The sequence below is a fragment of the Hippocampus bargibanti genome, linkage group LG06 (genome assembly GCF_051943395.1).
Source record: "Hippocampus bargibanti isolate YZ-2025 linkage group LG06, ASM5194339v1, whole genome shotgun sequence".
NCBI classification, from domain to species: Eukaryota; Metazoa; Chordata; class Actinopteri; order Syngnathiformes; family Syngnathidae; genus Hippocampus; species Hippocampus bargibanti.
The window spans coordinates 24,617,067-24,631,259 of NC_142739.1; the positions used below are offsets into that span (position 1 = coordinate 24,617,067).

At 40.5% G+C, this 14,193-nt stretch overlaps 1 protein-coding gene across 6 annotated transcripts in view; it reads right to left on the reverse strand.

Moving 5' to 3' along the window:
- Positions 1-257: 257 nt before the first annotated feature.
- LOC148896910 (chondroitin sulfate proteoglycan 5-like) overlaps positions 258-14,193 on the reverse strand; it is a 22,416-nt gene continuing 8,480 nt past the window's right edge. Inside the window, exons 4-7 of one of the 6 annotated variants that reach the window (XM_088998926.1) lie at positions 9,179-9,254; positions 5,459-5,515; positions 4,069-4,158; positions 840-979 (exon numbers count right to left, since the gene is read on the reverse strand). In XM_088998926.1, the coding sequence (XP_088855052.1) occupies positions 4,072-4,158; positions 5,459-5,515; positions 9,179-9,254 (220 nt within the window). In that variant the 3' untranslated portion in view covers positions 840-979; positions 4,069-4,071. Of the gene's footprint in view, positions 980-4,068; positions 4,159-5,458; positions 5,516-9,100; positions 9,255-14,193 lie in introns of all 6 variants that reach the window. The other 5 variants (XM_088998924.1, XM_088998923.1, XM_088998921.1 and 2 more) reach the window with 5 other exon arrangements.

Below are 14,193 nucleotides of genomic sequence, written 5' to 3' on the forward strand. Positions count from 1 at the left end.
GACTATAAAGTGAGAATTCTGACTTTATTCTCAGAATTCTGACTATAAAGTGAAAATTCTGACTTTAAAGCCCGAATTCTGAGAATAAAGTCAGAATTCTCACTTGAAAGTCAGAATTCTGAGAATAAAGTCAGAATTTTGTCAACCTTATTTTATTTTATTTCTTCCGTGGACCAAATCTTCTTCCGTATGATGAACAAGACAATTATGAAAGGGCTCACATGTGTAGATGTGAATAAACCATAAGACAACAACCGTCATGTTAAAAAGGTTTTATTTAATTCAACAAGTGTCGGAATCTTGTTTGTTGTTCTCATTGGTTTAAAAGAGTAGAAAATAAAAACAGTCAAAGTACATCAAAGGATTAGAAATCACATGAAAGAAAAAAAAACAAGACACGTCGTGTTTTGAAGTCGATCCATCGATCTGATTTCTTTGCAATATTTAGAAACACTCACTGGATTAGTCAACAAACATCAAAACCTTTCAGTAGCTCTTTTGTTTTTTTCTCTTTTGAGCACGTTTACACACGCTGGAATTCTGGAATCTTTTTTTTTTTTTACAAAATACAACGATGCAGGCAGGGGAAGTGTGTATGTGTTTGTGTGTGTGTAGTGAAAGAGGTCAGGGGTCAGTTAAGTGACAGCAACAAGATAGTGAAATGATGACGGAGGGGCAACAGGAAGAAAATCGAGTTCGGACGGCAGTGTTGGCGCGGCTGCTCGAGGAACCCGTAAAGGGAGCGACGTGACGGGCGCGAGTGAATCGATGGATATCATCGGCCAGTGTGTTGGTGAAAAAAAGGTCTTTTTTTTCACATCATGTTGTTCTGCAGGGAATTGACCTCCGAATCGTCGTCGCCCAGCAACTTATGGTTGTCATGTTTGGGCGTCAGCGCGTTGTGGATGTTCAGGGCGTCGTCTTCCTTGGGCGGGGCCTTCACCGGCTCCTCCAGTTTATTCTGGGAATTAGGATCATCCTGATATGTTGGAGGAGAAGGATGAAGTGGGGAAGGTGGTGGAAAGTAGAATTAGTACCTGAGAACCAATACCGAGATCGTAACAAATCAATCATGCAATATCATGTTACTAATTATGCCTTGTAACGTAGACGCTATGAAACACATGTAACGTCCTAAATCTTGTAATGTCATATGTGTGGCTGCCGCTGCTCACCCACAGAAAAAAAGCATATCCTCTGACTGTAAAGTGACCTTGAGAGTTTTGAAAGGCGCTTATAAATGAAATGTATGATGATGATATGACATGAAAGATCTGGTACGTTACGTCATAACATGAAATCTCACCTGTAGGTCCTTCAATATGTAACACTATGTTTGTAACGCTGTCATGTTCTTGTAACAACAGGACTTGTAACAGAATTCTTACATGATATTATTTGGGTTCAATACCAATACTGTAATATCCAATGTAACACATTTAATTGTCATGATCCTCTCCATTTTTGTATTGGGAGGTTGCACCTGAACACTCCCTATACAATGTGTAACACTATGGAATGTCTGTAACATTGTCATGGTCTTGTTACGACAAGACTTGTAGCATAATTGTTACATATTATTTGCGTTAAATACCTAAACTGTAATTTCCAATGTAATACATTTAATTGTCATGATCCTCTACATGTGTTTTTGATTGGGAGGTCGCACCTGTACATTCCTATACAATGTGTAACACTATGGAATGTCTGTAACGTTGTCATGTTCTTGTTACAACAGAATTGTTACATTATAACAGAATTGTTACATTATATTATTTATGCTCAATACCTAAATTGTAATATACAATGTAACATATTTAATTGTTATGATTCTGTTATGAGCCCGTAACAAGTCATGTAACATGTATAGCATCATGTAATGCATGAATCCTGTTGTCATGTTACCCATAATAATGTAACCTGCAACACATGAAGGTCATGAAATGTGTATGATATCATTTTATACAAGTCGCATACATGTGTAACGAGTATCAGTCATAAAAAGCGTGTCATGTAATGCTTGTAACGCCATCATGCTGCCAAACGTCACTGAGTAATTGTCTGTGGAACCCATACCGGTATGTTACAAGTGTGATATTGCGTAACATCATGTGAAATCAGTGGCATGCGTGTAAAGTCATGTCATACATGTAACACATGTAACCAGAAAGTGGTATGTAACAAGTCAGCGGTGTGTAACATCTGTAACGATTTTGAATGACAGTATTGTTGTGTAAGATTTGTAACGTCATGTGACACGTCTCGTCATTAGGTAAGTTGCGCAATGACACGTCGCGCATCTGGCTGGGATGCATGTTAACGCACTGTGTCTTGTACATGTAGATACAGTATCTGGTGTTCCAGTGATGGAAAAGGTGAACTGTATAAATCACATCCCAACTCACCTTACCCCACCCATCAACCTCCCTCAGCCCATTCTGACAAACCAGGAAGCACATGCACATCCACATGCAACAGGTTTGCCACCCCCCCCCCCCCCAACCCGAAGAATATTTCCCATTTTTTAAATATTGACTCATGCACAACCCCGCGCTCCACTTTCATCCCTAACACTGTTTACCCCCCCCCCCCCCCAAGTGAACACTTATATTGGCTATGGGGGTCTTCTTTGGGTACCACCATTAAAATATTTGAAAGACAGGTTTTTTTTATTCACTTTTGTGAGCGGCATCATCTCTCTCGCATACGCACACACACACACACAGACACACACGCACACCCACACACACCTGTGTTCATGCGTTTTCAGGACAGATGTCGTCTTTTCCCAAAACTGCATGGACAACTTTTTTACACGTACAAACACACACACGCACACATGCAAACACACACATTACCTGTTTTCATACGTTTTCAGGACAGATGTCATTTTTTTCCCCAGAAATGCATGTACAACTTTTTTAGACGCACAAACACACACACACATTCCTGTTTCAATGGTTTTGCGAGGTCCGGATAACTCCAGATAAGGAGTGAGAACCACCGTTGCTGATAAGTTTTGAGAAGAACTAGTGTTACATTTGAAGACTAAATGTCACCCCATTTCCTACTTCAACTTCTTTAAAAACAAAGAAATAAAAAGTGGACTTTAAACTGAAATAACAGCAAGAGTGAGGTTTCTGAATGGGTACATTCAAAGTCCTCACCCCTGTTGTGAATTTGCATAAAATATCGTTTTACTTTTTGTGGCATGAACTATTTTCCTCTCAATAACCATGCACACACACACACACACACACACACACATAAACATACACAGTGAGTAAAAAGTGTTTGTGTCCAAGTGAAATAAAAATACACACCAAAAAATAATTTGGGGTGAATTTGTGAGGACCTCTGAAACTTTAACAGATGCATACAGTATATAGACCCTCTAGATCAGAGGTCCCCAACCTACGGGTCATTTGGTACCGGGCCGCGCATAAAGACTAAATAATTTACATAATTTCAGTTTTATTTATCATCTGAGTCCGAACTACGTTTTATTTTGAAAAATGAAAAATTACCAGATTACATCCGTCGATGACTTACTCTTGAACCATGTCAAAATGCTTGTCTAGGTCACGTGATACATGATACGTGCCTGTCGTATCATTTTATTTTGTAGTATTCATCCGCCGGTCCGTGAAAATATTGTCTGACATTAAACCAGTCCGTGGTGCAAAAAATGTTGAGGATCACTGCTCTAGAAGCCTTTAGAATGAAAAACCTGTGAGGACCGGCCTCACAAGACTAGCCATACAAACACACACACGCATACCTGTTTTCATGCGTTTTCAGGACATATGTCGTTTTTCCCAAAAATGCATGTACAACTTGTTTTACACACACAAAGACACACACACACACACACACACACACACACACACACACACACACACACACACACACACACACACACGCACGCACGCACACACACACACACACGCGCACACACACACACACACACACACACACACCCACACACTCAGATTACATACACTGAAGAGAAGAAAAATTGTTCATGTGAGTAGTACGTTTGTGTCATGTGACAAAAAGTGGATTTACCAGCTAGATCGTAACTTCGGGCAGGACGTGCGGGTACGTGACTTCCATGGTTACTGGGTACGGGCCTTCTTTCCTCCCGTCGGCGTGAAACTGGAAAACGTTTTGGGGGGTGTTTGTTTTGACTTGTTGGGTTTTGGTGGCGGTGCATGTGGGTGGTGGTAGTGGCGGTTGCGGGTCGCTGGGTTTGGTGGTAAGGGTGGAAGGCACAGAATCACGAGGGGTTTGGAGCGTTTTGTTTTTTGTTTTTTTGCAAGGGGAGGTGGGGAACAGAGATAAAAAAAACGTTTTGATGGTGATGATGACGGTACACGGACAATCTGGGTAGACCAACGACTCCCCACCACCCCCACTCCCAAGTTTCATGTTCAATTTATGCTCGATTGGATGCCGACTAATATATTAAACAAAAATGATTGATTGGCATAGTCCTGCTTACTTTTTTTGAAGTTCCTGTGCATTTCCGTAGTTTCCAGCTAAATTCTTGCTAAAATCCAGCTTGGTTTGCACTTTATGCTCACTTTCTTCTGATATCCTCCATTTTCTCTACTCACATCCTGCTTACCTCACATTTCCTAATCACTTCCTGGTTATCTACGTCTTGTTTTCGTCACATTTATTTTCATTTTACCTTCTGCTTATGTCTTTCTCCCTTGCCAACTTTACTCAAGTACCTTTTTTATTTCTTGCTCATTTCTACGGACGACTAAGAATAACCTGGACTCACAATGGGCTTCTTGTGGGTGAAGTCGGAGGGCAGCCATCTTGCGTTGCCATTGTTTATTAGACTAGTTCGTTTTGTTTTTCACCAAAAACATGGAAATCATTATGATTGTTCGATTTAGTTCATTTTAATTGTATTTTCTGACTATATGATGAAAATATCACAACAAAAACAATCTAGAATTGTGTAAGGTACACATAGAAGTGGCAACACAAGATGGCTGCTGCTGAATTAAGTTGCCGCGATGGCCAGTCGGCGACATTACATGTGCGGGTTATTTTTAGACCGCGCTTACTTTTTATTTACTCCTTTGCTCATGTACATTTCATGTCCATTCCCAGATCTTCCATCTCGCTTCTTTCTCATTTCACGCTCACTTTTTTTCCCCTTTCAGATAACTTACTTTTAATTACTTTTCTCTTCCTTTGCTTGGTTCGTGATCATTTCCTTCTTTCCATATTTGGTCAATGATAGTGTATGAAGGTATTTCAGGTACATGTACTGGTGCAGGGACAGTTGAGGTGATTGATTGATTGATTGATTGATTGATTGATTGATTGATTGATTGACAGGTCTGTTTAGAAAGGTGTGGCTGGGAAGGGCTTACTGACAGCGTGGTGGGACGTGGGGAGGTTACGGAGGGGTTTACGGAGGGGTTTATGGTCTTACCTCGCAGTCGGACTCCTCTTTGGTCTTACACTCCCACGTGTATCTGCTCATGGTTTTCTGAGGGGGTGGGAGTGGGGTTCAAAGGTTACACTCCTCAAAGGCGGAACGGCATTGTTGTCATGACAACGGCGCAGGAGACAAAAGATTCGGCGCTTAGAGCCAGAAGAATGAGGCAGATAGGAAGTGAAGAAAGAGGTGCTAATGGTATGCTAATTAGGTTAATGTTAGCTAATGTTAATTGATTAGTTTTTATGTCTCACTTGCGTTTTAGTTGTGATTATATTTATTGTATACACAGATGGCTTTTTAGCTTCCGATGCTATCATCATCAATACATTATTTTATTTTTTTTACTAATTACACAAAAGTAATGTCCGTCTGATCAGGTGAATTAGCTATAGCATCACTAGCTGGGCTCTATTTTCATTTTTCAATGAAAAAGACCTGAGCGAAATCTATTTGAAATGGAAAATGAACATGTTTGTAAGCAATGACGTTCAATCAATATTATTTTTCGCGGTTGAGGGAGTAAGTGTAGTTTTTATTTGACGCTTATGTTAATTTTTTTGGAAGTGTTGTGAGGTAAAAATATTTTAAGGGCGATATGATGTTTTTTTTGTGTGGGAGTTGTGAAAATGTTATTTGCTTGGAGTGTAAGCAGGAAACAAATGTACCCACCCAACACACCCTGTGACCATTGCAAAGAGAACATGTGATCATGCTAGCGTGACTTTTTTTTTGACATAATGATCCAATTACGTGAAGCTAATGCTAATGTAGCATCTAACCCTGCAATTGCGGTTTTCACGCGTGGAAGCAAAGTTAGGAAAATGTTCTTTGTTGAGTTTGCTTTGAAAAGTTAGCACAGCGCAAAAGTAGTGATGAGCTGTTAGAGGTGGTACCACTTTGACCAAAATGCAGACAAAAAATACCCCCGCCCCCACCCACACAGAATAATTGTAGCGGAACGCTAAGCTAACCCAAGCGGCCAACTAGTAAACTCACTGAATGGCGTAAAAACATTCCAAACATAACACAAGAACATATTAGCATGACTTTTTGCCGCCATCCTGCGGTTACATCATGCTAAGCTAATGTTATGCTAACGTCTAACCATGCTAGTGTTAGTGGAATCTCAGAGTGGGCTTGCATCTCAGATGTTTATCCTGATAGATTCATACTGGATACTAGATTCATACCCATTTGTGACACCCCACTATCAGGATAAACAAGACAAGTTTGTTAACGTAGCAGAGCGCCATTGCGCCGAGCATGGCCACCAGGTGGCGCATGTCGAGCTTTGACTTACCGAGCAGAAAGGCAAACAGAGACCGCAGGAAAGATGGAGAGAAAATTGGATGCGGCAGTGAGGAGTGGGGGGTGGGGGGAGAAGGCGGGGCTTGACTGTAAATGCTGTTGATACGTTTGTCTATAACTGGTATCCCATAGTTGACCAGCAGATGGCAGTGTTTTATTTTTCTTGACATTACGTTGGGTTGTTGTCACTTGCGGTACAGGTTTTACTTTCCGCGCATTTTCACTGAGAATACAGCGAGAATGGACATGCTTTATCGCTGTACTGTTTAGTAAGGAAAAGATAAAAACGACGAAGATCAAAACTTCCATTTTGGGCGGAAAGCGGGCAAAGTGGTTTGTACGATTTTATTGAATACGTTGATGTAAAGTCCAAATGTTTATGTGTAAATAATAGCGATATTTTTATACTTGTTTGTAGTTCTACAGTGTGTGAAATCATATGAAAGAATTAACCATCAGTACAAAGAACCGGAGTCCTCTATTTCGAATGGGAGCACATTGACTGTGATATGATTGTTTGTGATGCTATGCTAACTATTTTAAAGATAGTCGTGATCGATTTTTGGGACGGGAGGGCTGATATTTTTGAAATGTCACCACCAAATTAACAAATTACATTTGTCAATTAACTTATGTGTGATGAATTTCATGGCCAAACATTACTTTCAGACTAGTAGCATGCTAGTAACACTGTCAGATGCTAATCCATGAGAACACTGTAGCTTACCTTTTAGCGCTAACCTGACAGTGGTTTGAGGCCAAATTGAGTCTTTCTTTCTCAAACTTTTGTCTCGGAAGAATGATCATGTTAATAGCAAAGAAGCCTGTTATGGGTGCTGAATTATGTAAATTGCCCACACTGTGATGTCACAATGTGAAAAAAATTCAAAATGGCTTGCTGACAGACATATTGGGAGAAATGTTTATTTTAACTGCTGCTGTGCAATGTAAATGTCTCCACTGCTAGACTAATAAAGGTAAATCCAATACAACCCAACTGGTTTACATTGTTCACACTGCGCAGTGACTATTTGTGTTGTTTATTTCGTTTTAATAAAAGACGTAAGACAATATTCACAAAAATGGGTGAGGTGTTCTCACCTTTGTGAAATATGTATATAAAATGCATTTATTTATTTATCCATCATCTATTTATTTATAAAAATGGTTGTTTATGTATTTATTTATTTATTATTAGCTATTTAGATGGTTATCTAATAGCTATATAGCTATATAGCTATCTGGCTATCTGGCTGGCTGGCTATCTAGCTAGCTAGCTATTAGCTAGATAGCTAGCTTTCTATCTATTTGGGTTACTTCCGGATTGAGTGAACACTGGCGCATGTAGGTACCGCTGCTCACCCGCAGAAAAACTTACCCTGTGACTGTAAAGTGACCTTCAGAGTTTTGAAAGGTGCTTAGAAATTAAATGCATTATTATTATTATTATTATTATTATTATTATTATTATTATTATTATTATTATTATTATGAACAGTCTATGTAGGCTCTCAGAAGTGGTCCATCAATGAAAAGGTTTCTTCAGCCGTCATCTGTACTTCTTTAAAGGTGTTGGACAACTTATGAAATTAATTAGTTCTGAAGAAATTTTTAACTACAAAAGTGTGTAAGTCAAGACGCGTTTTCCATGTTAAAATCTAAATCCGTTCTGAGCTTCCCAAAATTCAGACATAAATGTTTTATGAAGCATAGAAATGCACGTCAATATGTAACAAATATATTAGCAATCTATCTAGCTAGCTAGCTAGCTCTCTATTAGCTGTCTAGCTATCTATTTTTTCAGTTATTCCAGGTTGAGTGAACGCTGGCGTGTGTGGCTGCCGCTGCTCACCCACAGAAAAACTTATCCTGTGACTGTAAAGTGACCTAGAGAGTTTCTAAAGGCGCTTCTAAATGAAATGTATTGTTGTTATTATTATTATAAATATACATTACAATTAGTTGATTGCTCAACTAACTACTCTGGCCCGAATTATAAGCACTACTTTAGTTCACTGACGAAGCTCTTCGGATGAGGAGCGAAATGTCCAACACCTTCAAAGAAGTACAGATGATGGCTGAAGAAACCTTTCCGATTTCTTCATTCAACAGTCAGGCGCCGTACTCCCAGGGCAAACTTGGTCCCGTAGGCCCCGCCCCTCCCCCTCCTCGCCATCCATCACCACCTTCTCCCGCATTCCCCGCTGGCCTCAGCCCGAGTCTCTCTACTCGGGGGTACTCATGCCCATGCGTCGGGAAGGGGTAAGCAAAGGGGAGGAGTCAGATGCAGAAAAAGGGAAGAAGAGAGCGGCGGGGGCACGTTACCTGACAGATAATGTTATCATAGTAAGCCAATGCACGGGCATGGGGGGCGTTAGGAGGGGTGTCGCACAGTTTCCTTACGTTTGGGTGGGAGCCCTCAGCGATGGTGGACAGCGAGAAATTATCATTGTGAGCCTCCGACGTGGGCCGGTACTTACTGCAGGGCGACACAAACACCATCCAGAGGGAGAAGGAGAGGAAGAAGAAAAAAGTGGAAGGAAAGAGAGCAAGAAAGAAGAAGGAAGAAGCAAACTTTTCATCTGGGATGCAAACATCAATATTCAAAGAACCAACTTTTTTTTTTTAAATAAGCCCTACAGGTGATCATAATGCAGTTGTGTCGTAGCATGTCGTAGCATCCTGATCTTGAAAATAATATTGTTGGACGTCAAGGTGATATTACGCAAAGTTTAAAGGACAATCGACACCATTTGTTTGTTTCCTAACTAACATCAGAAAAACGTTTTGTAGCATCTAAAATACCCAAAACACGCAGGCTGATATTTTTTGTCAAAATGCAAAACACCAATAAAAATGACTTAAAGTGTCCCAAAACTACTTCAAAATGACCTCGGAGATGGTGAGTTTCAGAAGGTCCCGCCTCCTTGTTCGTGATGTCACGCCAGGACGTCTTGCCTTGCATTTGAAACAAAACAATGGCTTCAGAGACGGAGAAGATGCTTTCTTGTTACTCATCCAGTTATGAATATGATTGAAATAGTTCTGAAGAAGAAAGCATAAATGTTTGCAATCGATTAAAGAAGTCCTTCCGCCTCATTTTGAGGCGTCTGGACCCCAATGTAGCGTCCCAGAAAATGCGTCCATAATTTGTAAAATCACTTCAAATGACTTATACTGAGCATATTTTACAAAGATTCCACGGCATATAGCTATATTTTACATTTTAAGACTCGCACTGAATATTCAGGAAGTCTTGTTTTCGAGTTGATGACAATTCCTGACGTGACATCACGTCAGAAACGCCCCTGACCGAGAAAGCGACACACAATGCATTTCGGGTACATTGTTTGATCTGAAAAGTTCGTGTTGATCCGTGTTGATGGCAAACTTAGAAGGAAAACACACAACTCACGCGATGGTGAATCGTCGTGTGTTGCACCAAGACTACTATTTGATACTAGTTGACACAAATTCCCAGCAGACAAATCAGCCCATTTCCAACAGAGCTTGGGCGCCATCTTATGCATTTTCTGGGATGCTACATTGGAGTCCAGACGGCCCGAATTGATACGGGAGGACTTCTTTAATCGATTGCAAACATTTATGCTTTCCTCTTCAGAACTATTTGAATCATATTCATAACTGGATGAGTAACAAAAAAGCATCTTTTCCAAATCTGAAGCCATTGTTTTGATTCTCGAGCAAGGCAAGACGTCCTGGCGTGACGTCACGAACAAGGGGGCGGCGGGATTGCAGTGAATGAATGAATTTCTAAGTTATATGGGTCTGGAGTTATCTGAGCTTGACATGGGGGCGGCTGTACAAAATACAATACATACATATTGATTTATAATATAACAAAGAACTCGCCATCTCCGAGGTCATTTTGAAGTAGTTTTGGGACACTTTAACTCATTTTTATTGGTGTTTTGCATTTAACTAAAAATATCAGCCTGCGTGTTTTGGGTCTTTTAGATGCTATAAAACGTTTTTCTGACATTAGTTAGGAAACAAAAAAATGGTGTCGGTTGTCCTTTAAACCAACACCATAACCAATTGGTGCTATCTGTTAGCCTCATCAATTGCTTTTTCCAGTACGTGTTAGCATTAAGCTAGCAGGGGGGGGCGTTCCTGGGGCAAATTTGTTTAGTTGTTTAAATCAGATATTTTCCTGCAAAACTGTTGTTATCAAACGAGACAGGTTGAGTTGTCACCTCACTTCCTCCCTGCTGGCTTCCTTCTAAATCGTCCTACTTACTTCCTTACTTCCATCTTCTCTTTCTCTACCTTCCCGTTACTCCTCTTCCTCCACCCTCCTTCTTCTGAATCTCCGATGAGGGTGTCATTCCTCCATCCACCTCGCCTTCCCTCCCGCATCGCCCGCCCCTCCCTCGCTTAAAGTTGCACAGCTGCATGTAGGTCAGCCCCTCCTCTCTTTCCCCCTCTTCGACTGCCCTACTTTCAGTTGGATGCGGCGAAGCCATGACATCATCTTTTCTCTTTGTCAAAATCTCTTTCCTGGCTCGCGGCATCTCATCATCATCATCATCATCATCGTCACATTAGCGCCCCCACCCCCCGCAAAGGCCACCCCCCCGCCCCCCACCGCTCCCTCCAAAATGTCCCCCCGAGCGTGGGAGCCGGCAACCGAGCGCTTCGCCACTTCACATTTGCATGTTCGATTCCAAAGAGCCGCTGCCCGGTTGCCATGGAGACGGCTGATAAAACACTCGTCCAAAGCATCCGCCATCGCCTGCATAGACGAATGCCCCCCACCCCACCCGTGCACCCCCTCCCGACCGCCTCAACCCGCACGCCCCCAATCTCACTGTCACCTCACTGCATTTTACATTCAGTCCACTTCCTCCATCCTCCTCCTCCTCACTTTGCCATCTTCCTCTCACATCTCACCAACGGGAATTTGGAAGAAGAAGAAGAAGAAGAAGAAGGGGGAGACGCCATGTTCGCATCTGGACCTCATCCGACATTTATAGAGGATACACAGCGTATATTAAGTTGGACATCTTAATGGCAACGACAATGTTATTTGCTTTGGGGATGACTATAAACAGTGGACAGTGAGCAATGCTAGAATCGAGATCTGTTTCCCAATACAGTGATACATTGGCTTACAAACTTAATTGGTTCCCATACAGTGTGTAAGGCGAAAAGTGTGTATCCCAAAAATTTATTTCCCATAGGAAACCATTAAAATGAGAATAATCCGTTCCCAGGTCGCCATAAAACATCATTTTCTAATTTTCTAAGCCTTAAAACTAGACAAAATATACCTTATTTTAAGTATAATAAATGTGCTATTGTATTATAATTAAAGAAAAAAACTGTACAGTATAATAAAGTTGTTTTATTTACCTTTGTGATGGTCGTTGGCTTGATGGAATGGAGTGTCCGTTTTCCGCAGCATTAAACACTTGATGAGGAACGTAACCTTCTTCTTTCACCATCTTGAGGAATGATCCCTTGTAGGTGCTTTCTCTGAGATAATTCTACCTTGTTCCTCATCAATTGTGTTCTGTTTAGCTGGGTTGATAGCGTTTTGCATCAAGTGTACAGATGGCTTGTGCGGGTTGTTTGTGGAGCCTGATTGATGGGATATTTTAACCTTCCAGTCTACACTCTGCCTTTGAACAATCAAAGTTGAAACTTTCTCACTGTTGTCTGCCTGTCTCTTTAAGGTTTAAACCACACCCCCTCACTGCTGCGTTCTTGACCAATCACGTGGCTTTAACCGAAGACTGGGGGCGGGGAATAGAGGACAAAAACAGTCAGCTGCCATTTTGTTGTTAGAAGAACGGGCTCGTTCGCGAACGAACGACACATCACTCATTGAGGCAGCTCCGTGTACGAAAAAACTTCGTATGCCAAGGTAAAATTTTCATCAATGTAACGTTTGTAAAACGAAAAGTTCGTAAGCCAAGGGGTTCGTAAACCGAGGTGAAAAGGAGAAATTAAAAAGTACAATTTATTTAAAGCTGTACTCAATTCCCATGGGTATCTGTACTTTACTTCAGGGTTTATTTTTGTGATGATATTTTTATTTTTAATCCCAACATAGCAACCTACATACAACTAAGGTGTATTCATTCAGTTGTTGACATGAGCTAATTCTGTTTTTTAAGGGGTTGGTGGGGTACCCATCCAAACTATCATAATGCATTTAAAGGATAACCGACGTCTCCGGACAAGTTGTGTCCATAATTTGCAAAATGGCTTCAAATGACTTCTACTGAGCGTATTTTAATAAGATTCCAACGCATAGAGCTATATTTTACGTTTTAAGACTCGCTCTGAATATTCAGGAAGTCTTGTTTTTGAGTTGGTGACAAGTGAAGTCACTAAAGGAATGCCCCTAACCGAAAAAAAGACACATTGTAGCAGTCCTTCCATCGCGTCAATGTATTTTGCTGTATATGTTTGGTCTGAAAACCGTGTTGCACCCAAAGGCCGCCAGAAGAGGCCGTGCAAGCTCCATATCAGGAATTTATAAGCCTGTGGAAACGGAGGTGGCCACAGGAAGTAGCAATTTTGTGCCTCTTTTTTTGTGTGAGACAGTTCCCCCCAATGCTGCCTCAAAATGGCACGGAATGAATTATTTAATCGAAAAAATGTATGCTTTCCTCTTCAGAACTATTTCAATCATATTCATAACTGGATGTGTAGAAAGCATATTCTCCGAATCTGAAGCCATTGTTTGGATTCTCCAGCAATGCAAGACGTCTTGGCATGACGTCACGAACTGGGGGCGGGACTTTCTGAAAATGCCCAATTCGCAGTTCAATTTTTTTGCAGGTTTTGGACACTTTAAGTCATTTTTATTGGTGTTTTGCATTTGACTAAAAATATCATACTGCGTGTTTTGTGTATTTTAGATGCTATAAAACGTTTTCCTGATGTCAGTTAAGAAACAAAAAAATGATGTCGGTTGTCCTTTAAAACTTTGCTGCTGTGTTACTTCCGGGTAGAGTGAACACTGGCGCGAATGGCTGCAGCTGCTCACCCGCACAAAAAGTTTTTATCACGTGACTATATAGTGTCCTTGAGAGTTTTGAAAGGCGCTTAGAAATTAAATGTATTATTATTATTATTATTATTATTATTAAGATAATAACATTACTGTAAAATAATGTTATTATCTTAATAATTATTATTATTGTAAAATAATAAATAAATAAACAAATACATATCTAAATAAATACGCAAACAAATAAATAAAAATACAAAATAAATAAGTATATAAGGGTTTTGAGCCGCATATATTTTTACCTTTTGTGTTCTGGTTTTGCAATTCCATAACATTCCACAAGAGGTTGCTAAAGAACTGGTTAATAACAAAGTAGTAGTGATTTCATAAATTGTCAAACAAACAAACACACACACCCACACAGCGCCCAACA